The 22,734-nt window shown below is 44.4% G+C and overlaps 1 protein-coding gene across 5 annotated transcripts in view; it reads right to left on the reverse strand.

Moving 5' to 3' along the window:
- LOC8043826 (serine/threonine-protein kinase 11-interacting protein) overlaps positions 1 to 22,734 on the reverse strand; it is an 85,624-nt gene that overhangs the window by 54,329 nt on the left and 8,561 nt on the right. For 3 of the 5 annotated variants that reach the window (XM_029990642.4, XM_029990643.3, XM_029990644.4), the window contains exons 2-9: positions 19,065 to 19,306; positions 14,118 to 14,285; positions 12,674 to 12,772; positions 10,709 to 10,777; positions 10,489 to 10,618; positions 9,489 to 9,592; positions 7,361 to 7,492; positions 2,134 to 2,491 (exon numbers count right to left, since the gene is read on the reverse strand). In XM_029990642.4, the coding sequence (XP_029846502.2) occupies positions 2,134 to 2,491; positions 7,361 to 7,492; positions 9,489 to 9,592; positions 10,489 to 10,618; positions 10,709 to 10,777; positions 12,674 to 12,772; positions 14,118 to 14,285; positions 19,065 to 19,306 (1,302 nt within the window). The remainder of the gene's footprint in view (positions 1 to 2,133; positions 2,492 to 7,360; positions 7,493 to 9,488; positions 9,593 to 10,488; positions 10,619 to 10,708; positions 10,778 to 12,673; positions 12,773 to 14,117; positions 14,286 to 19,064; positions 19,307 to 22,734) is intronic. The other 2 variants (XM_029990645.3, XM_040503638.2) reach the window with 1 other exon arrangement.

Below are 22,734 nucleotides of genomic sequence, written 5' to 3' on the forward strand. Positions count from 1 at the left end.
TGCACTGTAATGTAGATTTAAAATTGTTAAGGGTGGTTATTCTAAAAAGATGTAGTAGGTATTGTTACATCTGTTAATAGTATTAGAGTAAATGCTTTTTCAGAAATTAGATTCACTCTAAATGATATAATGATATCAACAAAATTATATTAACAAAATTCTACAACTGATGCTTTTAAAATTAAAGAAGTATTAACTGATGGTACTTCATTTCATTTAGTTCACATGAATGGAGAGGGCAGCAGTGATGTGATTTGCCTAAGCCATTTTGGAGCATCTTTTGAAGCAGCCAAAACAGTGTTTTGGAGCAGCAAAAGAGGCCTTTGGAGCAGCCAGAACAGTTTTCGGAGTGCTTTGTGCAACGACTGAACTCGAGACAAACAAGCGCGCTGTGTGGGTTCAGTGTGCAGACATTGCCTTCTTTGCCTTAGTTCACTTCTCTTCACCAACTTTCTTTCGCAGCAGATTTTTAACGTACCGGGGTCCCTCTCGAAAGAAAGCCCACCGAGAGAAATCTAGGAAATTAGTATTTCGACAAGCAGTCTGAGTTAAAGAGGGATTTTTGTAATAGAGTATGATTTAAAGAAAGACAAGAATGTCAATGAATAAGTTTAGAAAGCGCCTTATCTGCAGTGACGTGGGGACGGCAACACTCGACGTTGCGCGACCACGGTAACTGTGGTCGCGCCAGTGTTTCAGCTCACGAAATAAACAAAACGTGGTTTTGTTTCCCAGCATGAGGGCATGGCTGGCACCCGGCACACTAGCATCGAAGCGTCCGCATACACCCGCGCCTATTGTGGAAAATATTGAAAAAAGATGCGAGACAAGATTCCCGAGACGATGAGGGTGCGAAACGCGAGACGGCGGGAAAAACCATGCAAGACCGGATGAGCGACTGATGCAGGGTAGTTTCTATCGGGCGACCGCTTGCGCATGCACCTAGCTTACGCATGCTCAATTACGGTTCTCAGCTTAGTTTCGGTTTTGAGAGGCGACTGAAATTGGTCCTTTAGCGCAGGGTTGGCGCAGATTACCCATATTTTGTCAAAATGTAGCAGGATGTAGCAGGGTTAGTCCCTTGGCGCAGTGTGGTGCAATTGGTGCAGCAATCACATCACTGGAACATACTTGGTAGGCAAATATGTGAGCAAGATATGGTTAAAAATTGTAGAGCCCTTCCACTTCACGTGAAGATGGAGAACCAGTGAAGCTATTATTTTTGTGACGTCTAGGACGATGCCTAGAGGACGACGTCTAGGACGACCTCAAGGACAACTTCTAGGATGACCTTAAGGACAATCTCGAGGACTACACCTAGAGGACGATGCCTAGAGGACGATGTTAAGGACGACCTCAAGGACGATGCCTAGAGGACATGTCTAGAACGTCCTCAAAGACGACTTCTAGGACGACCTCAAGGACGATGTCTAAAAGGAATTGTAGGATGACTTCTAGGACGACCTCGAAGATGACACCTAGGATGACCTCTTGGAGGACCTCCAGTATGACCTCGAGGACGACTTCTAGGACGACCTCAAGGATGACGCCTAGAGGACGACCTCAAGGACAACATCTAAGACGACCTTAAGGACGACTTCTAGGATGACCTTGAGGGCGACTCCTAGGACGACCTCGAGGGAAACGTCTAGGACAACCTCAAGGACGACTTCTAGGATGACCTTGAGGACAACACCTAGAAAAAGAAGCCTAGGACGACCTCTCGGATGTCCTCAAGAACAATTTCTAGGATGACTTTGAGGACGATGCCTAGAGATGATAACAAGAGATCAGGAGCTCACAACCTAATGCCAAGAAAGGCAGACTCACACTGGTTGCCCCTTTTTGTTTTTATTTATTCATATCTGACCCCTCATTTTGTTTTATTTATTATTTATTCATACTTGCCATGACCAATGGGGAGTTTTCTGTTGACATGTGAGGACACATTTCTTTCCAGACCCAAGCGATGACAGCTTCGCTGTAATATATTCCCGTTTCTTTCTATCTCACCTTTGGCATTTTTTGGACCCCAATTCCCACCTCATTTTAAGATAATTTTGGAAGTCATTGTGGGAACAGGAGACTGCTTCTACTTGCACGTTCTACACTACTCGGGCCACTGCAACTCACCCGTTGCAGGGGCCTCGACTGGGCTACGATGCTCCTGGTCCAAGATGGCCGCCACCCTCGTAGACCTCCGCCGCCTGGGCCTCCGCCCCGGCCTCTGTGGGGTCAGCGAGTCCGATGTCTCCAGGCTGCTGCACGAGCTGCCCTCCTGGTCCGCGGGGCCGGGCGGGGGTGCCTCCACTGCCTTGGAAGGCGAGGCACCTTGCACGCTCACTGCCGGCAATGCATGCTGCTCAGTCGCCTGCCGCTGGGGAACGACGAGTTCCGATGGCAGAATGGGCTGCAGCGTTGGCACGGAGACGACCGGCTCCGGTGCCGGCATGTTCGACTTCCTCGCCAGCTGAAGTCTGAGTGCTTTAGGCTGCAAAACAAAACAAAACCACTCGCAATAAAGACAGAGAAAGAAAGCACCACTGTCCTAGGTCTCCGACAGGGTGAGAACGGCAAGGAAGTCTTTTGGTTGTCTTGCCACCGGCATGAGCTTCACACCGTCATTAAAGCTTCGGCGTCTCATGCTGAATGCCGAGCATCGGACACCCTGCTGTTCTCGTCTGTGACCACAGGATTGGTGGATTGATTGATTGGGGGTTAAAGGCACATCATCATGTAAGGCTATAATGCGCAAAGAGCCAGAAATGTTGCTGTAGGAGGGTTAAAGAGAGTGACCAGAGGAGGGTCAAAGCTATGGACATGCAGAATGCCAAGAGGGCTGAGAGGGCTACTTAGATTAGGAGGGTAACCTGCCCGACCACATTTGTGGGGCTGCGTTGAGCCTACTGAAGCGAGGGCGAAGCGGCGGGAATGCTTTGTAAATGGCTTTTGGAGCGTGGGCCCGGCCAAATCTGATAAGCAATCTCTTTTCTATATCTTTGCCGTTGACATAGATCTGACTCTATCTGAAAGAGAGGACAAGTGAACAACTCTAGTATGTCAACACTTTGGTCATGCAGCTTGGAGGAGGAGAGGAGCGAGAGAGAGAAAATGCCAAACTTATTACTCAACGAATGCGAAAAGAGTAATAATAGACTACAGATAATTTTCACTTCTTGTTGGCAGAGTACTGCCAGAAATCATAATCAAATTTCCAGAAAAAAGAAGAAAGCTAAGGGACGTTCAGAATGGAGTGCCAGTCAAAGGCAAACACAAGCATTTAGTAGAGTTACGCAGATTGCGTGAATAAAGAGCTGGGGTAGTGATGGGAAAGTTTGCACGACTCTTTCTGCTGCTGTCGAGCAGATGATTATTACTTATATCCTCTCCCAAAGCAGCAGTAAGTGTTCGCGTCATTCACATCTTCATAGACGGGCACAAATTCTAGGCTCCAATAAATATAACAAAGATTGCTTGTGAGTGCTTGTCATCTTAGTTCTCCAGTTGTCCACTCTGACTGTGACACAAACAGATAGGACACATGAACCGCTAGTATGTTCTAAATAAATTGGGTTCTTTAATAATTCTGTCATCAGTGTCTCACACACAAGTTTACACCTATCGTGATATCCAGAGAGATGCCCCACCCCTGAAAGATAGCTCACCCTTCATAAATGCAGGGCTCTCGCCCATGGTGACCTCGGCAGAATTGGAGTTACTCAACCATAGCGAGAGATAAGCAAACATTGCAAACTGGGAAGGACAGTTATTAATGCTCAAGTGCCCCTCAATGTGAAAACAAGTTTGGAAGGTCACAGAATTTAAAAGTAGCATTCTTAAAAATTTTACCTGATTGCACACCAAAAGTTACCGTGTTTATTCAAATATAAGTCGACTTTTTTTTTTGGAAATCATGATTAAAGGAGCGGTGCAACGATATTCAGCTGGAATGTTTTTTTACTTTAGACGAGCTTACTGGCACTACTGGGGCTCAAGGTTACTCGCACGCAACGCCACTGGCCAAGAAACTCCTTTGTTATGGTGTCATTTCAAGGACAAAAACTATCATTTTCATTCAATCTCTCCTTTGCAAAATTTGATGACGTAACGTGAAGATCGCAGTACACCCATATGACAATATTTGAATGCGGCTCATAGATTGGACCCGAGCATTGCGCGAGCTCTCAATTTAGGCTCGTGATGATTACTGGCCCGAGAAGCATTCGGGTAGTGGCCCGTGTCCAATCGCTGCAACGACGACAATAGCCGAGCCATAACAATGTCAAACGTGAAAACAGCGCAAAAAATTGAACAAAGGACAAGTGAAAGAAGTGCATGGACAAAGCGCTGACTGTCAACTAAAGTTTAATTTTCAGGCGAACCAGAAAAATAAACACAGAACATAGGAAAGAACCAATAAAGACACAAAAGATTATACAACCCAACCGACAGGATTTCTACCACGTCATCCCCCTCACACGTGCCTGCCATTCTCCCTGATAAAAAGGACCTCATCATCCCCCAAGTGCACCGACGGTGCGCTCACACATTGCCCTTCCCCTTTAGATAAAATGAAAAATGCCTCTTCAATCTCCCTGGCGGTCTTACTTTTATTGCGCGCCATGATCGTCAAGTCATGAAAAACAGGTACGCAGCCGCACCTACTGCAATGTACCACTAAGTGGCCAGCAGGGGAGGAACGGAGAAAAAGGGAATGCTCCCTCGACCTCACGTTCACGCACCTCCCCGTTTGTCCAATGTACTATCGGGGAAAAATTAAATGCGAACAGAGGAGCGCGTGGCTCGCGGTACAGGCTGTGCCGCCTGGAAGTGAGCCTAGGAGCGAGGGTGCGTGGCCCACTCCGACGTGTTCCCGCCCCTCCCTCTGCGCTCCCCCAGCTTCAGCAGTGCGCCACTAAGTGCGCTGAAAGCTATCACCGCTATCTTTGCTGGCTCAGCGCGTGCGGTGCAAAGAAGCTCGCCGCACTCGCCGAGCAGGCAAAGATAGCGGTGTCAGCTTTCAGCGCACTGAGAGGCGCACTGCCGAAGCTGGGGGAGCGCCAATCGAGGGGCGTGAACACATCGAAGTAGGCCCCGCACCCTCGCCCCTAGGTTCACTTCCAGGCGGCGCAGCCTGTACCGGGAGCCACGCGCTCCTCTGTTCGCATTTCATTTTTCCCTGATAGTACACCCGACCACATGTGAAGGGGATCTGATACACAACCCCCATTGCGCATGGTACAAAAGGAGTGCGGTGGTTCAGTGCGGTGGTTTTATCAGGGAGAATGGCAGGCACGTGTGAGGGTGATGACGTGGTAGAAATCCTGTCGGTTGGGTTATATAATTTTTTGTGTCTTTATTAGTTCTTTCCTATGCTCTGTGTTTATTTTTCTGGTTTGCCTGAAAATTAAACTTCAGTTGACAGTCAGCACTTTGTCCGTGCACTTCTTTCACTTGTCCTTTGTTCAATTTTTTGTGCTGTTTTCACGTTTGACGATGTTAAACCAACTAGCCCAACTTACCGCCTTGTTGCCATAACAATGTCTGGAACTCAGCGCGTGCCCTGTGCTTTGCCAACCCCAGCGCAGGCTATGATCAACATTGGCGGCATATAATCGCCTCCAGATCACGTGGCCGCTTGTCCTGGCTGCGAGTTGAGGGAATGAACGCTGCTCGTTTTTCTTTAATTTTTTTCTGGGACTTCTATTGCAAGGGGTGAAAAACAAACGCGCATTTCATAAGTGATTAATGTTAGGGATCCCTTCTAAGCGGTATTTGCGCAAAGTACAAAAATTGTTGCATCGCCCCTTTAAAGAATTTTGACCTATATTCGCGACCAAATTTTGCGACCCTACCGGAGACATGGAGCTATAGAGTCACCGAGCCGGCATTGCCGTAGAGCCGCGCCGCTTCTTGTTTCAAAAAGCTTTTGGTGCATGAAAACAACTGAAATGGCCCGCTCGCAGTGGCCGGTGCCGCTATCACGCGCATCTCTCAGGCGTCGAGTTTCGCCATAGCGCCTCTAGCCACTAGCGTTCCCCTTGCTGGGCAACAGGGAAGGAGAGGAATGCGATGCGCCATGCACTTTGCCTTCCATCCTCGCAAACGCGCACAAAAAAAAAAACAACGGAGGTTACTTTTGTTTGTTGCTTGAGGTGGCTCGGCCAACGCTCGGCTCGCGTGTTGCTCATGGCGACACGGCGGCTTTGCTTGCGTCTTTGTAGTTTGTCTTTCGTCGCTTCGCGCCTTTCTTCGTTTCTTCTGGTCGTCATTTTACAACGGTGTCAGTGAAGTATTGTTGCGAATTTGCGAGGATGTCTACTAAGCTGACAAAGCTTCGGACGACGATGACATGTCCAGAAGTTCTGACTGTGATTAAGTTTTTCGCATCGCGCCATGATTTAGCTGAGAGTGATGTAAATAAAGGTTTGTTTCTTTTGCCCAAAATTTCCCCCGTTCTCTTAAAAATAAAAAAAAAAAAGGTCGACCTATTTGAATTATTTTTTTTATTCTCGGTGGGTCCAACAAATAGGGTTCGAACTATTTTCGAGTAAATACGGTAGCCCACTTCTTATTTTCACACTACAGTCAAACCCGTTTAAAACGAACAGCGGGAAACGCTACGATCAGTTTGATATAGCAATAAGTTTGATATAGCAAAAACCATTTACAACGAGCTTCGACGATGCGATGCCCTCGTTGAAAGGCCGAGAGCTTCTCTTTCTTTCTTATCTTTTCATTTCCACCTTGTAACAACACGCTGCAAAGTTTTTTTGTTTTTTTTTCATGCGTGCAGAGTTTGTTTTTTTAGCTTATTTCCTCTACTGAATCACTTTGCTTTGTGGACAAACGTTTTGGGATGAAAGGTGATTTTTTTTCTCTGCGTCCGTGCAGAGTGTATTGTTTAACTTTCTCTCTTTATGAATCGCTTCCCTTCGCTCAATTTTTGTTTGCAACTTGACTTTTTGGAATTTTCTTTCTTTTCTACTTCTTTTTGGGAGGAAGGGACAGGCTAGAAGTTGATTGCTTGCGCGTTTTTAAAAGCCTTCCCGGAGGGGGGGGGGAGGAAAAGTTTGATAGAGCCAATAAGTTGCTCGTTATAAAAAATACTTTTTACATTCATTTTGATTTAAATTTTCCATGAGTTCGATATCGACAATAATTCGCTGTACGTGGGTTCACTCTAAATGGGTTTCACTGTATTTGCTCTTGCTTTTAGGCGGGCTTTTCTTCGGGATATTACGGTAGGCCAAAAATAGTTACAAATGTGTTGCAGGCTAGCAACACTGTTGCTGACACTCAGTTCAACATGCATCAGTTTATGTATCCTGAGATCTAATGTAACAGCAAAGGTCCTTGCCTCGACCAGCTTCTTGGGAAGTGTCTTGTCATCCAGTCTGAAGCTCACAGTCTGTGCCCTCCAGTTCAGCTGACCCACGACAATGGCGGTGTAACTTTTATGAAAGCTGATTGGATTTCCTTCCAATCTCAGCTGCAAAAACAAAAAAGCAAGGTAACAAAAAAATTATGACTTAAAAGAATTAAGCGAATCAGATTTGTTTGATATAAATCAGATTTATTTGATCTAAAGGAGTCATGAAAAAGGAGTATATCTGCCAGATTCTTAATTCTTCGATATTCATTAAAGCACAAAGACGTTGATTTTGAAGTATGTATTACAGCGAAATATTGCGTCTGAATTTTATAAACTGCGTTTAAGAATCACATTTTTTGGACTGCGTGAAAAGACCTTGCAACACACTGCGGCAGCATAAGCAACAAAACGCCACGATAGCCAAGTAAACAGGTCAAACAGATGTTCAACTTCATTTCATCTTCAAACAATAAATTGGGCAATCTTCCAACAATAAATTTATTGGCAATCTTGTATTAGTTGTATGCCACTACATCACATGATAGCAATATACTAGTTTCGGTTTCAAACACATTAGGGTCCTCTGTCATTTGGTAACTCTCGTAACCGTGCTGCTCATCTCGCCGCGGTTTGGATTCATTGTGGAACTTGATTGAGGATTAGAATTATAATAATACAAATCGAAGCAATAAAAAATTATAATCCCAGGAGGAATGGAACCTGGAATTTTGTGAAATCGGTAGTGAGAATGACCTCTCGACTATCAGCACATCTGTTTTGGGCTGTTCTTTCTGCAGGTGCAACCCTAGGCTGTAGTAGCGAGTTTTATAACCATTTTTCTATACCACAGTCTTCCTCCGAAGTAACTTGATGTGCCACTACTCAAGTTCGCAAAAGCAATTAATTTCTCTCATATTTCCAGCCTTCTCGTCCTTTTTCTGTGAGCAAATCAGCAATTTTTCAGTCGAAGCGAGGACGTACTTCGTCTGGTTATTTGACGATTGCATCGGGATGCGACTCGACCGATCGAAGTCGCAAGTGATTCCCTCAAACGCTCCCTTGTTGCAAGACATACGGCAGCACAAACAACATTCGCTGTCGGCGTACGGTTCAAAATCTAAAAGCCGACTGAGGTGTGATAGGCGGCGCTAGAGCTCAATGAGGTCGGCCATCTTGCTAGTATCTGAGCATAATGTCAGACGTCAGATGTCATCAGTTGACTTGATGCGTGATATCATTATGGCGCTGCTGTTGGAGCGATATCTGATGCTCTGGCTTCACCCATGAAGTCCAGCCTACGTCGCCATTTTGCTCAGACAACAAAAATTTCCCATTGGTTAACTATCGTGACATATTTATTTGCTTTTTCTTTTGCATTCTGATATGCTTGCAACAGGAGTAATTAACAAACAAAGTGGGAGGTAGAAAGAAGTCCAATGCTCCCATTTGCTCAGGAAATCACCGCTACTTGCTCATGTAGTTTGATTCATGCTTCGATTCAACGACAAAAAACCCCAACAATTTGAAGTTCTGTACTCGAAACCCACAAATTCTTCAACAGGACTCCTAGGGACCAAGAGGTTTCTTGAGGTCCCAAGTCCCCTCGACCAGGGCGACTCTGAAGTTTAAGCACAGTTTAAGTGAAGCGGAGTCATGCACCGATGCATAACCAAGAATTAAACGCTTGCATCCCAATTTCCGGCATCTTCAATATTGTTGAAAAAGTCTATAAGCTTCGAACTATCTTACATATTTTTGATATATTTTATTGCAAAAATGCCGAGAAGATGCAGTACCTGGGCTTCAAACAGTGTTCCCCAAGCTTAAAAAAAAAGTTTGGAAACCCCACACGATTAAAAAAACTAGCACGAAATTTGCCTCTAAGGTCACTGACAAGATGAGACTGGTAGGGCACCCCTTACTAATGCCCGACCTCCAATGTGTGCTTGTTGCCTTCCACCGTGCTTTGGCTGCGCATGCACGCTTGAGGCTCGCAAGACGCATCATAGAGGGTGGAGAGCTCGAACTAGAGACGGGGCAACTGAAACTCCTCCCTGTCATCCTCATCCTGTCAGTCAATGAAACATGTTATAAAAACACCGAGCTCCCTTACCATTTCCAAGTTCGGAAGCTGCTTAAAAGCTGCCAAGGAATCGCCGTCGGCCAGGCAGTTGTACGCCAGATCCAGTTCTTTCAGCTGCCGCAACCCCTCGAGTCCTGAAATCCCATTATCCACAAGGGATGCCGCGACTAGGGTTTTTGGATACCTACAACATTCAAGGCTTCATGATTCTGTAAGCAGCAGCCCTTTACATAAAGATCTGCAAAGTCAACTTGTGGTATTAAATACGGGTTCGGACGTCCTAATCTCGAAGGTTCAGCTTATCTGCACCATTATTTTTATTTGCCAGGGTAATTCCGAAAGACATGAGTGCTTGCCAGAGTTCACTGAAAAGGCATTCAAAGGAGTAATTGAAGTCATTGAATATAATCTCAAGTTGTCGATCTGGGCAGTGGCTTTGCCTCCCACCAGCTAGGATGACAACTCATCTATATAATGTCCCACTGGTCTTTATTTGTGGCCCTGGCAGAAACAGATGACGAAAGTTTTGCAAATGCACATTGTGCCGGATCGCCATGCATGCTTGGTAAACTCATGCAGCGCCATGCGCCGGCACAAATCTCTGCAATTGGCACTGCTGCGACCTGGGTTGCCATGGCAGTAAAGCAGTGCAACGCGGGCGAAGAGACTGATGTTCAGCATGAAAACAATTCAAGGAGGGGGGAAGGTTGAAGGGCAACTCTGTCTGGCTTACCCCCCCCCCAGATCCAGATAAACTAAGAGACTAACTAAGAATGGCAGCTCTTACGAGCTCCAAGTAAATGAATGAATCCAGAAAAACTAAACATTTTGTAAAAAAGTTTAGTTGGACACAGCCATGCACATTTCACAAACCAAATCTCCTTAAGTGAAATCCATACTCTTAGAGTGATGACAAGAAGGTAAATTAAAGGCGATTGATTGTAATCCTTGAATATAAGATCACCTAATTTTCATTTGAGCAGAAAAACAGCATAAAATCAACAAGGCAACATCAAAGTAGCATCCTTACCCCGAGTGCTTTCGATACAGTTGTTCCGCAGGTACAGTACTGTGAGGGACTCGCGGGCTCTTTCGTGAAATATGTTGACGTGCTCCAGGAAATTAAAGGACAGGTTGAGGATCTTGATGTTATGAAGGCACTGCAAAATCACAAATTCCTGATTCAGAACCAATGCCTCTCAGATCAGCCTCGGATAGCACCAATGATTTCAAACAAATGCATCTTTCACCTGTACACCCGTAGCTCCCGATATGGAATTGTTGCTACAGTCGAGACATTGCAGCTTTGGGAGCAGGGACTGCAAAAAATGTAGGCATTTTGTAAAACGATCGACCTATCATAAAATACCAAGTGAGTGTCCACTTAAAAAATAATAATTTTTGTAAAGCTGAGGGACGGGTGCTTGTCAGGTCCAAAAGATCTTTTCACCCTCCGTCGCATGGGCTCTGCCATCTTGGAATCACGTGACGCGGCCGCTATAAGGTGGATACAAATCCTCGCTCCTCTCTCCCCTCAGCGCCTTAAGAAAGGCGTTGTATTCATTTTTTTGTGCTTTTTTTGCTGCTTTTTTTAAGATTTTTTTTTTGTCTTGCTTTGTGAATTCGTCTGATGCTTACTCTTACTACGTAACTGCATGCCATCATTATGTGCACAACTTCTGCACTTTATTTTATAACAGGTTATGACTATTTGCACCGTCAATGTACTGGATATGTGTGAGGAAAGGAAGCAGCATTAGCATTGGCGCACATCGAGTATGTAGATGTATCAAAGACAGACGAGGGTTGAGAGGCCAATTATTTACGGCAGCGCAGATTTGCTTAAGTTATAGTCGCTAAGTGTTAGTGGTGCAATAAGAAGCACAAGGTATATTTATGATCATGCATTTAGGATCTTAAAGAAGGCAAATATAGTCAACACAAGAAGTCACTATGTTTTCCTTGAAAGCATTGTGCTTTGCCTTCATAATAAATTCAAAACAGTTGCTTTTGAATATATATAGGGGAATCATTTTTACAGTATAAACATTTGCTTGAACTGTTTATTTATGAATTTAAAAAAAAAACTATAAGTAAAACCTCGTTATAACAAAATGGGATATAACAAACTAATGGATATAACAAAGCAATCGTAATTCCCCTTGCTTGCTAATAGTGAAGAAATGGACATTGGCTATAACAAACTAATGGTTATAACAAAATAATTACGACCACTCCCTCAACTTTGTTATAACGAGGTTTTACTGTACATTGTGCTTGGTCTCATGTCTGGCAGTCATTCAATTTTCTTAAGGTATCCAATTCAATTAATTTATTTAGACAAAAAGGCTCGGGCTTTCTGGGCGAAAAACGTGTAAAAGACAGCTCATGATTGGCTGACAAAAGCGCCTGAGGCATGCAATATGTGACGCCGAAAAAAAGCCGTGGGGATGGAAATTATTCGAGTGCAGCGTTGTTAAGGCCGGATTTACTCTCGACACCGCTCAAATTAAAAATGTGTATCTGCTCAAACAAATAAAGAACTATCCACCCAAATTCATGAAGTGGTGCTTGGCATTCCACTTGAGCCAGCCAAGCTTGCTGGAGGTCAATTCTCTTGTACCCTTTAATTTTATTTTGCAAATTATACGGAAAACAGACTTCAAACTTCAATTGTTGGGTTTTTCCTTTATATTATGTTCTTAATACGTTGTAGTTGTCAAGGTGGTCCATTACCACTGTATCATTGGTTCTGTACCACGAGGGATACATTTATATAGCAAAACTAAGCGAAAAAGACATGACACACCAACACAGCCGCGATCCCGCTGAAATCGAAACCAATCAAATTGAAGCCACCTTATGGTGCGGTGTCTGTCAGCGCCCTCTGTCTACCGGTCAGATAACTACCGAGATGAAAAGGTCTATAGCATAAGTGCAGAAGGGGCACACGAGAGGGCAGGCTTCACCCCCTTGCACTGGGGTGCTTGGAGAAGTGGCTGAGGAGGAGCAGCACCTCAGTTAACTCTATGGGCTCAGAAGTTTGGGGTGGGTGCTAGATAAGTGCTTTGCTTGGTTTTCAAACATTTCAAAATTAGCGGGTGGGCACTTAGTGTGAAATGGGCACATGCTTGGTACTCTACAGTACTGCATGAAATTTTGCGTCTTGCACCTTTTTAACAACGCGTTACAATTTTGAAAAGATCTCTACTTACAAGGCTGTCATCGAGAGACGTGATGGTGTTGTAGCTGAAATTGGCAATTTTTATGTTGAGCCACGGCTGGGGAACTTTGTTCCGACTTCGGAGGATTTCCTGCAGACATGTAGGGACACTGACTGAGGATCAGACGTGGGAAGGACACAAGACTTAACAAATGTGCTTTAATTCATAAAGATAAATCACACTCAACATCTTGAAAACTCAAGACCGAGGAACAAAAAGAGTCGAGTTTTTAAGACGTTGAAGGCTCGCCAGTTCGCCTGCATGTCATTTCCACGAATCATCATCTTTCACTGTACTCATTCATATTGCTTTTCAATCAAGAAGATCTCTGGTATTTAGAGACTCAAAGGGGTATGGAAATGAAATGACGTGGCCACGAGCTCTCTACCTCTCCCTTCAAAATCGACCAGCGAGAAGTACAATGCATATTGCGCTCGTGACGTCAAGGGCCTCTGCACGGCCAAGGGCACTGTAGTGGAGAACGTTGCCGCTTGGTGGCGTCAATGCGTGACAATTCCAGCTAGTAGTAATATCTGAAGACTGTACGCCCCATGTCCTACACACAGCTTGCCTGTACAGTCATTTATAGGCCACGATCGTATTTTATGTACCACAAGCGTTCAATTCACCGTGTCAGTTTCACACCGCAGCTAGAGGGAACCAATAAGTAGAAAGAACCTTCAGTACCCAGCAATGGCAACGCCTGCAAGCTATGTATATACAGTATTTACTGGGTGCCTACTTGAATGCGTTATTCACAGGGGGGGGGGAGGGGGGTTATAATTGGCCCAGCAGAGGTCCCGGCATTCTCAGATCAAGCTCTTACCTAACGCCTGCAAAGAAAGACGATCTTGATGGTGTGGAAATCACGTTGCAGAAGCACTGTGAAAGCTTTAACATGTACACAACGTAGTAAACGCATCAGCGTAATTTGCCAAGTCACATTCAGGGCTAGGTAACTCCACGAGCGAGCCATACTGCCACAAACTGGCGCTGCTTTTTACCGGCCGATGACGTGGCGGCATTCCAACGGAGCTTCACAGACTGCTATCAGGAACACTCTTGAAATCTAATAATTTGATTTAAAATTAGTTTTCTTGACTTTTCTGCCGGCAGCCGAGAAACACTATCCTAGACAAATGTTTCTGGGCTGCCGCCACAACATAGACCACATTAAGCAAAGAAATAAGAGCAAACAATTCTGTTTCCATAGCCCGTTAATGATGTATAAATAACAACAGCCATATCAAGTGGCAAAACAACATCCAAGGTCTAGGGATTTTTTATATCGCCACTTTTTGTTGAACAATGAAATTCGAAAATATCACTAGGGTAGTGTCTCTGGGACTATAAAAGGGCTATAATCAAGAGCTCAGACATGCATGAAAGGCCATAAAGTAAGAGGCAAAGTTGCTCAGTAAGAATTGCTGCTTACCTTGAGTGACGAAATGTTCCTCTGACAGATCAATGTCTCCAACTGTGCTATTAAGTAACCCAAGCCAACCAGCAGGTGAGGGGGGACTCTCTTCAATTCGAGAATCTTAAGGCCATGAAATTTGGACAGGTCCAGGCTACCCTGGATGGTCTGGGAGCTTTGAACAATCTGTCACAACAAAAACAGGACACGACAGTCGATCGTGAACAATACTATTACAAACTTACAAAAACACCAAACATAGGCCAACAAGTTACCATCCATTATTTCATTAAACTTCGGAATTGGCGGGAAAAACCAGTAGGAGCATGCTTAAATCCGGCATGCACTGTGATTTGACAATACTGTACCCCCGCGGACAATATGGACCAAAACAGCCGATCCGCGCCTTTTTCTGCATCTGCTGTTGTCACAACCTTTATTATCCCTCAAGTTGTCAGGAAAGGAAAGATATGGGGCCTTAACTTCGAATTTTATTCTTAGATCGCACCAAAGATCTATAAAAAAAACTGGCAGGTCTGCCAAAGAAGCGCGAAGGACTATTTCAGCTCATATTAATCCGCAATAGTACTTGTTCCACTAAAGGTTCACCCATTCAATAAGTTTAAATTGCCACCAAATTATCAAATCGAATTTAGGATTTTTGCGTGCCAAACCAACGAATGGCGTCTGGCACACCCCGGCGAGAGACTAAGGGTCAATTTTGGACAGATGGAGATCTTTCGACGTGCAACCAAACTCTCAATTATGTGGCATGCTCTCCGCAATTGCGAGCACCTAGGCCGGGATTGGAACCTGCCAACTGGGGATCCATAGGCCGGCACTCTGTCTTGGAGCCACCAATGACAGGGGCATAGCCAAGGGGGGTGTTTATAGGGCTTCAGCCCCCACCCCCCAAAATCCGGACGTCCCTATAATAAACACATGAAATTTGACTTTTCCTCCCCCTCTCCACACCCCAAGTCATGGAACTCCCAACCACCTTAGCCCCCCCCCCCCCCTTCAGAAAAAATTCCTGGCTACGCCACTGACCAAGGAGGCTCTTTAAACGGGTGTATCTCGAAACAACCCATTCTTATTTGAACCCTTCTCGTTTGAACCCATTCGCAAAACGCCCTTCTTGTTTTAACCTTTCGCGTTTCGACCCTTTCTTATTTATACCCTTCTCATTTGAACCCATTCTCATTTGAACCCTTCTCGTCTAAACCCATTCGCAAAACGCCCTTCGCGTTTTAACCTTTTGCGTTTCAACCCTTTCTCATTTGAACCTGTTGTCATTTGAACATTGTAGTGAGGTATAGAAAGAAGGAAAAACAGTTGAAGGATGAAGGTTGAAGATGAAGTGAAGCGGCACCATCTCTTGCATAGCACATGAAACAATTTTCCTTATGCCTGCGTGCCACCCCGAGTCTGTTGACGTAGCTACGTGGTCACATGGTGACGTGGTTTCAAAAGTGCTAGCGCAGATTCGGTACTTCATTTCTCTTCTGTCGCTGTATGTCGTTAAGATGTCGTCGTGTGGAGCGGATGGAACATTGTGCTAGTCGTGTGTTACTGCTTGTAATGGCCAATTCGGGTGGTCATTTTCCCTGAAAAACAGTTTCCCCATATCTTCGGCAAGGGCGTTTGCGTGGTCAAAGGCTGGCGGGTGCAAGCTTTTCGGGTTGCGCTTCCCAGGCGTGTAGCGGCAATTTACCAGCAGAAGTTTTCCCGAACTCCAAGAAGTCGGGCAGCATGTCTGCCAGACTGTATCCGGTATCGTCACATCCGAATCGGGATAGGGAACCAAACGAAACAATGCTCGCTGAGGCGGCAAATAGCGGGGTTCGAGTGGCAAACAAAGCCATCGAGACAGGCGCCCTTTTGTGCTCTAAGATAGCAAAAACAACGAAGAGAAAGATAATTTATGTCTCAAAGAAAGTCAACATTTTTGGAAGAATTTATCCAGCCTGAACAAGGTACGTTTGCTCTGAGACACGGGCTGCATCATACATCACCTTATTTTACAACTCTGTAATAACAATTTATTACACCGCTGAAAAAAAAGTATGCATAGTGATGCAGTTTGGAACTTAAACACGCATTACAATTTCAAGGAGGGTGGGTGCAATGAGAAGACTGAGGATTCTAAAAAAGGTACTAGAGAATTTTAGTAGATCGTTCCGATACCCCCGATAGCCCCGATAACGATAGTATGCATGCGCAAGGAAGGCGGTGGCGGAGTATCGGGTATCGTTATCGGAGTCATGGGAACGGTCTACTAAAACTTTCTACTAACAATAAACAGAATATGGAAAGCGACGCTGGCAAGCCTCCGTGGCAACAGTTAATCGAAAATCCAAACGAAGTTTATTGAAATTTGACGCACGTGCGAGCAGCACCACACTGATTTATACATCTGCCCTTTCATTGATTTTATATTTTAATATTCTGTCAGCTGTACGGACTGTGGTAATGCCAATATTTTGAAAAGTTTTGTGAAACCGCTTCTGTTTACATACATCTCAAAGAGTCGTAATTTCCGTTGTTGGCGTAAGCAGCGTGCTCAAGGTATCATAGAATGATCGAAGAAGAAGTTAACAGAGCTCACTCGCGACCCAGTCAAATAAAAACACCAGTTCATTGTGCTTTGCATTCGGATGGAGAGGGTCACGTCATGCGCCGCTGGCACGTTTTTGGTCGCTGGTGCCACAGGCAAGGGCTCGAAGGCAATTAATTACCCGAATTCGCCATAAATACCGCAGAAAGATTGCAAGATCATGATGTTGGATTCATTTGGGTTCGAAATGAGAGAGGTTAAAATGAGAAAAGTCTTTCTGACAATGGTCAAAACCAGAAAGTATGTTTTGAGAAAATTTGAAATGAGAAAGGTTAAAATGAGAAAAGTCGTTTTGAGAAGGGTCAAAACCCGAAAGTTTGTTCTGAGAATGGTTTAAATGAGAAAGGGAGAAACGCGAAAGTTGTTTTGCGCTGGGTTGAAATGAGAAGGTAAAAACGAGAAGGTAGAAATGCGAACGGATTCAAATAAGAACCACCCCTTTAAACTAGTGGCAGAGTCATTATCTTTAACATTGTCATTACTACTTTACGATACAGTCTCCAACTGTGCGAAAGGCCCATTCAACAATGTAGTTTCAGGTGGTTGTGTAGGATTCACTTTGGCCAGGCAAACATTGCTTGGTGTGAGGAAATAAATTAACCTTTGTTCGATTCTTGTTGTAGAAAAGTGTATATGGCCGATGTGTGCTTAGCGCTGCTGCATAAACTGTTTATGGCCTAGGTCAGATGTTTCTAAACATTTTGGCTAAGGGGCCGGATCGGGTACTAGTCGCATTCTGGAAAGCCGAAAAATAAACAAGTGAGAATAAATTTTAAATATTTATAGAAGTAAAACTTGATAAGCATTTAAATGCAAAATAACAAATTAAAGCAAAAATTAAAAAAAAAGAATTGTAAGATGAATAAATACAGATACCTACTTTATTTCGAAATTCAATATTTGGATAACTATGACATTGTTGCAAAATCAAGGCGATCCTAGTGGTGCAGTGCCATGCAAAACATCTTGGGAACCCAATGGTCACATTGTCGATTTCAATTTGCCAACCATGTTTCACGAAATTTCGTCACAAACAAATACAGTGCACACATTTTCGAAAATGTGACTTTCCTTAAATTGATAACACTGTAAGTGTTACCTACCAATACAAATAGAATGCAGGGACACATTTTTTTGGGGGGCTCCCAAAGTACCAGGCTTTGTGCACACGTAAACAAAGGAAGACGACGAGTAGTACTGTGCTCAGCCTGTTCTATCGTCTTAATGTCCTAAGCATTTTAAATGATCCATGACCCAGGAGGTTCATGATGCGCTTTGGAGTTGTAGCCAGGCTGCCAGAAAGATATGGGATAGAGCCAGCCGTTTTCTTACTCCTCGCTAAATCTAGGCAGGTCCAGTCAACCGCTGAAGGCCTGTGTTTCAACGGGGCCCTACGAAGATGAATGAGTGCAATAAGCGAGCGCAGACTTTATTTTTATCCAGTGCTGAAAAGCACTACATTTCAAACGCGGCAATCAAAATCAAAACTATATGCCACTCCTTTCCATGACCAAAGATGCCCCTAATGCAACGCACGCAGTGTGGCATGCAGGGATTTTTGGAAGTACAGTGCAATCCACTTACAACGATACCACATATAACAATGTACCGTTTATAATGATCCGTTTCTAGAGGACCATACATTTTTGCGTGGGGTATCCAGCTAAAATACGACAATCGGTTATAATGACGGCATTTTTAGGTTTTCTCATTATCGTTATAAGTGGATTGCACTGTAGTCTATTATTTTTTGATCCAATTCACCAAACATAAATCAAAGCATGTAGGAACTTTGGCACATTCACCCAGTGCAACAGACGAATGAGAATGGTAGAACTGATTATGACGATGTGTTACAGTTACGACACCAGGACACTAAGTACAATATACAAGAGACTGTAAAGGAATTTTAATGCAGCTATACAGACATTAAGCAGGGGAAAACAGACATCAAACAGGGGCACAGACATCAAACAGGAGAGTGTGTTGCCAGGGATGACAATGTGCAATAAATAATATGATGCCCTGCACCACATTGCAGATTTCTTTCATTCTTTCTGGTATTTCAGTTTGTGCATTTGGTGCACGTTGCAGTGCCGTTTCTTTGCAAGCTTTTACTTTTGCGTGGGGCCAGCTGGAGGCGGGCTGCGAGCCAGGCGACACCACAAAGACCGCGGCCAGTTGTCAGCCGGTCGAACTGCCTCTGAAGGTTGAATATGGGGTTTGGAGACCCCTGCTCTAAGCGAACGAGTCTTTCACATTTTTGGAAACTGTACTCTAAGAGGACAATGTGACTACGAGCTACTCTCCACCACATAGCAACATGCATAGATCCAAAAGACACTGACACTCGTGTGCGCCGGCTGCACTTCGCCCGTGTCCGGGTGTACCTTGAGGGAGCCCGTCTTCTGCATGAAGTCATGCAGGAAGAGGACGTCGAGCATGAAGTCAGAGTTGCCCCCGTAGCCGGCCGGGACGTCGAAGGACTCATTCTCCTGGCCATCGAGCAGCTGCCGGAAGAGGTAGTTTAGCTCGTTCAGGCACGATGTCGTCAGCGCTAGCCTCCGGGTGCCATTGAGGACCACGTCTCCTGCCAAAGAGAGCGAGATCAGATGTCGGTTCCGGATGCAGCTTCGCAACTCTACACAATACAGAGTAATGACACTGAGAAGCCCATGGAGGTAGGAAGTATATGGAGGCGACATGACGCCACCAGAGGTGATGCCAGAAGTACGGAGGGACACCCCCCAATGATGACCGAAACCAAGAGATGCTATTGGACAAAAAGGAGAGATGACTTGGTGCCAACAGCTGTTTTGGTCACCATGAAGCACTGACTTGGTGCCAACAGCTGTTTTGGTCACCATCAAGCACTGACTTCGTGCCAACAGTTGTTTTGATCACCCTCAGGCATGGCTGGGGGTGACCGGAACAGCTGTTGGCACCAAGTCAGCTCTCCTTTTCATCCAATAGCATCTCTTGGTTTTGCTCATCGTAGGGGGCGTATCCGTCCACACTTCTGGCTTCACCGGTGGCATCATGTCACCTCCAGAAGCTTCCTACCTCCATGCTCTACAGAGTAACGGCACTGGAGCCATACTGGTCAGTAGAATCAATGGTGCTGGTTGTCACCATATTTTTCCAAAGTGCCCGATGGAAGGTGCAAGAAGTGCTTCATCGTCCTGCTTTCTGAAACAGTTTGCAACAGACCAAAACACTACCGGAATCTTCTCCTAACGCCGCACCTATCACTCGAAAGGTCGCACTTCGGAACCTTAACTGTTGCAAACAACGCCCGTGTGGTTTTGAGTACCAGAATGGCGGCACCCACCAGCCATTGGCTGGTAAACGAATCAAGCACGATGTGAATGGAAAATTGACCATCCTGGCGATGTCGAGAAGGTGGAAAAAAGGTGCCGACACACCGAGCGCAGCTTTTTAGTAAATTTTTTATGTAGCATATAGGGGCAAACGCAAACGCCATGTATTTTGCACTAGTGCTGCATGCTCCACACTGTGCATGCACTCTGCATACATATGTTTGCCATAGATTTTTACATATGTTTGCAGCGGCCTTCTGCGTGCCCTTGTTGCTGCTTTCGTCGTGCATGGGACAGTGCAAGATTTCCACGGGCTGAACAATGCGAACCATATCCCAAACTGCTATACAAAGCACATTCACAGCCAACACCAAAGAAAGAGATTCAGATTTAGGTAGTGATGGGATTGGCAGCATTGAATTGATTTGACCGAATACCGGCCTTCGATTGCTTTGAGCAGTTTATATGGGCACATATGAGGTGCTGCAACAGTAAGCGATTGCGTTCTGCTGTACTAAAAGAGCTGGTTTAACGCACTCTGCAGCTTGCATGCATTGTATGCAGTGCTCATGCAAGCGTCTTTATGCTATCCTAAAGCTCTGTGTCTCTAGGCCCCCGGTTACCTGTACTTTGCATGGGCTGAATCTGTGGCCAGCGGTAACGAGAAAAAATAAAAATAAATAAAGCAAGTGATTACCTGCAACATTCAATTAGCTAACTGCGCAGCATTACACTCTCCTTTCGCTGCCGAAAATTAGCAGGAATAACTAGGAGCACGTGAGAGACGCAACTTTTTCAATCCAATAACCTCAATCAAAACTTTGACAGCATTTTACTTGTTAAGATAGTTTTTCAGCAGTATTGTGGTCTCATTGCCGACTTCACAGTGCAGATATATCACACACACGCTAGTATTTAAGACAAACACACAACATACACACCACACTGAACTCACAACCCTATTTTGTATTTCATCTTTGTTTTCTTCTCCATCTGCTAAAAAAATGAAGACCATAATCTTTAACAAGATGATGGTCTTTTTTTTTTTGTAACTGTTTGTTAAATTATGTTGAATTTCACTTCTGATTCCACAGTTATGGATTGTTGGGCTGTAATGAATGTTTCAGAACAGGGCGTCTTCTCAAGTGCTATTTAACCACAGAAAAAGCCGTAAACACAAGCCAACGAAACTTTCGTGCAATAAAACTTTTGCAAAGGTGGTGCATTTATCATACTAAAATTTTGTGCGCGTAGGCATCTTGCAAAAATGCAATAAAAGAAAAATGTGTTATTTCTATGCACAGCGAGAAGAAAGGAAACAAACTGCCTGGTTGATGCTCAGATCTGCCTTAGGGTGTCATCTCAAAGAAGCTTGGAAGCTTTTGTTCCATGTAATACCATGCCTAAGAGGCAGTCGAAACCAGGCAGTCTGGCCCCGATTTTCTTCCTGTGCATGGAAATAACATGATTTTCTTTTCATGTATTTTTGTTGTTTTGTCAGTTTAATAATTTTTGTGAAAAAAAAAATAATTTTTATTTACGTATGTTTTTTTAATGACTGTTTGTACAGGGTGCCTTTGAGCACCCTGTACAAACAGTACATTAAAACTTGGGTTTGGGCTAGTTGGTCCATTACTGAATAAAAGGTTAAAAAGCGCGAACAAACGAGGACAATAAAGAAACACGGACGACAGGACAGGCGCTTCTGAAAAAGGAAGGAGCCCAGTGCAGAAGAAATATGTTGCATTAAAACTTGGGTTTGGGCTAGTTGGTCCATTACTGAATAAAAGGTTAAAAAGCAGTACAGCACCAACAAACTAAAACATCAAAAACCAAAACTTGCATATAAAAAAAAAAAATTATTTTGTGACGTTCACATATTTCTGTAACGCGAAATTAGAGCGCAGCTCTTGAGGAGGAGGAAGAGGGGAGGGTATGGAGGAGAAAGTATGCCCCTCCTCCTCCTTTCCTGCTCCTCCTCTTCTCTCCTAATTCTCGTTCTCCGTACCTTCCCTTACTTCGCACGTGACAATTTTCCCGCTAAATCTAGTGAAAAAACTGAATTTGTTCATAGGTGACGTGACACTAAGTCATGTGACGTCATTTTCCCCGCTAAACTTAGCGGGGAACTGAATTGCTGTTGAGGTCATGTGACATCAATTAATTTTCTCGCTAAATCTGGCGAAGGAACTGAATTTGTTCATAGCTGACGTGACACTAACGTTTTTAGTTTAGCTCAGTTACAGAACTGCTCCTAGATGCTGCTTGCACGAGCAGTACCCCCTCACTCACCACGACTCGCCAGACAGCTGCTATGTCAACTGCAGTGTATTCTGTGGATCAGAATGAAACCTTGGGCATGTTGGTAAGGCATGATTATTTAAATAGTACGACAAAAAAGACTGGACGGAAGAAAGGAGACAAACACTGACTGTGGACGACCCCTTTCTTCTAAGAAACTCCAACCAACTCATTGGGCTTTGAAATGAACATACCGTTAAATACCGGCCAAGCCCACTCAAAGTTTAGAAATAATCGCAAGAGAATGGGGGATGGGCGCTAGTCCGGTCATCAGTCTTACATATAAATGTACTGCGCATATTTCCTCAGATCTTACAAATTTGGGAATGGGCGCTTAATGTAGACTGGGCGAATATGCAGTATTCTACGGTAATGACAAAAGCTTCAATGCATGCTC

This window comes from Ixodes scapularis, unplaced genomic scaffold (assembly GCF_016920785.2).
Source record: "Ixodes scapularis isolate PalLabHiFi unplaced genomic scaffold, ASM1692078v2 PGA_scaffold0__279_contigs__length_252992795, whole genome shotgun sequence".
In the NCBI taxonomy this organism is placed as follows: Eukaryota; Metazoa; Arthropoda; class Arachnida; order Ixodida; family Ixodidae; genus Ixodes; species Ixodes scapularis.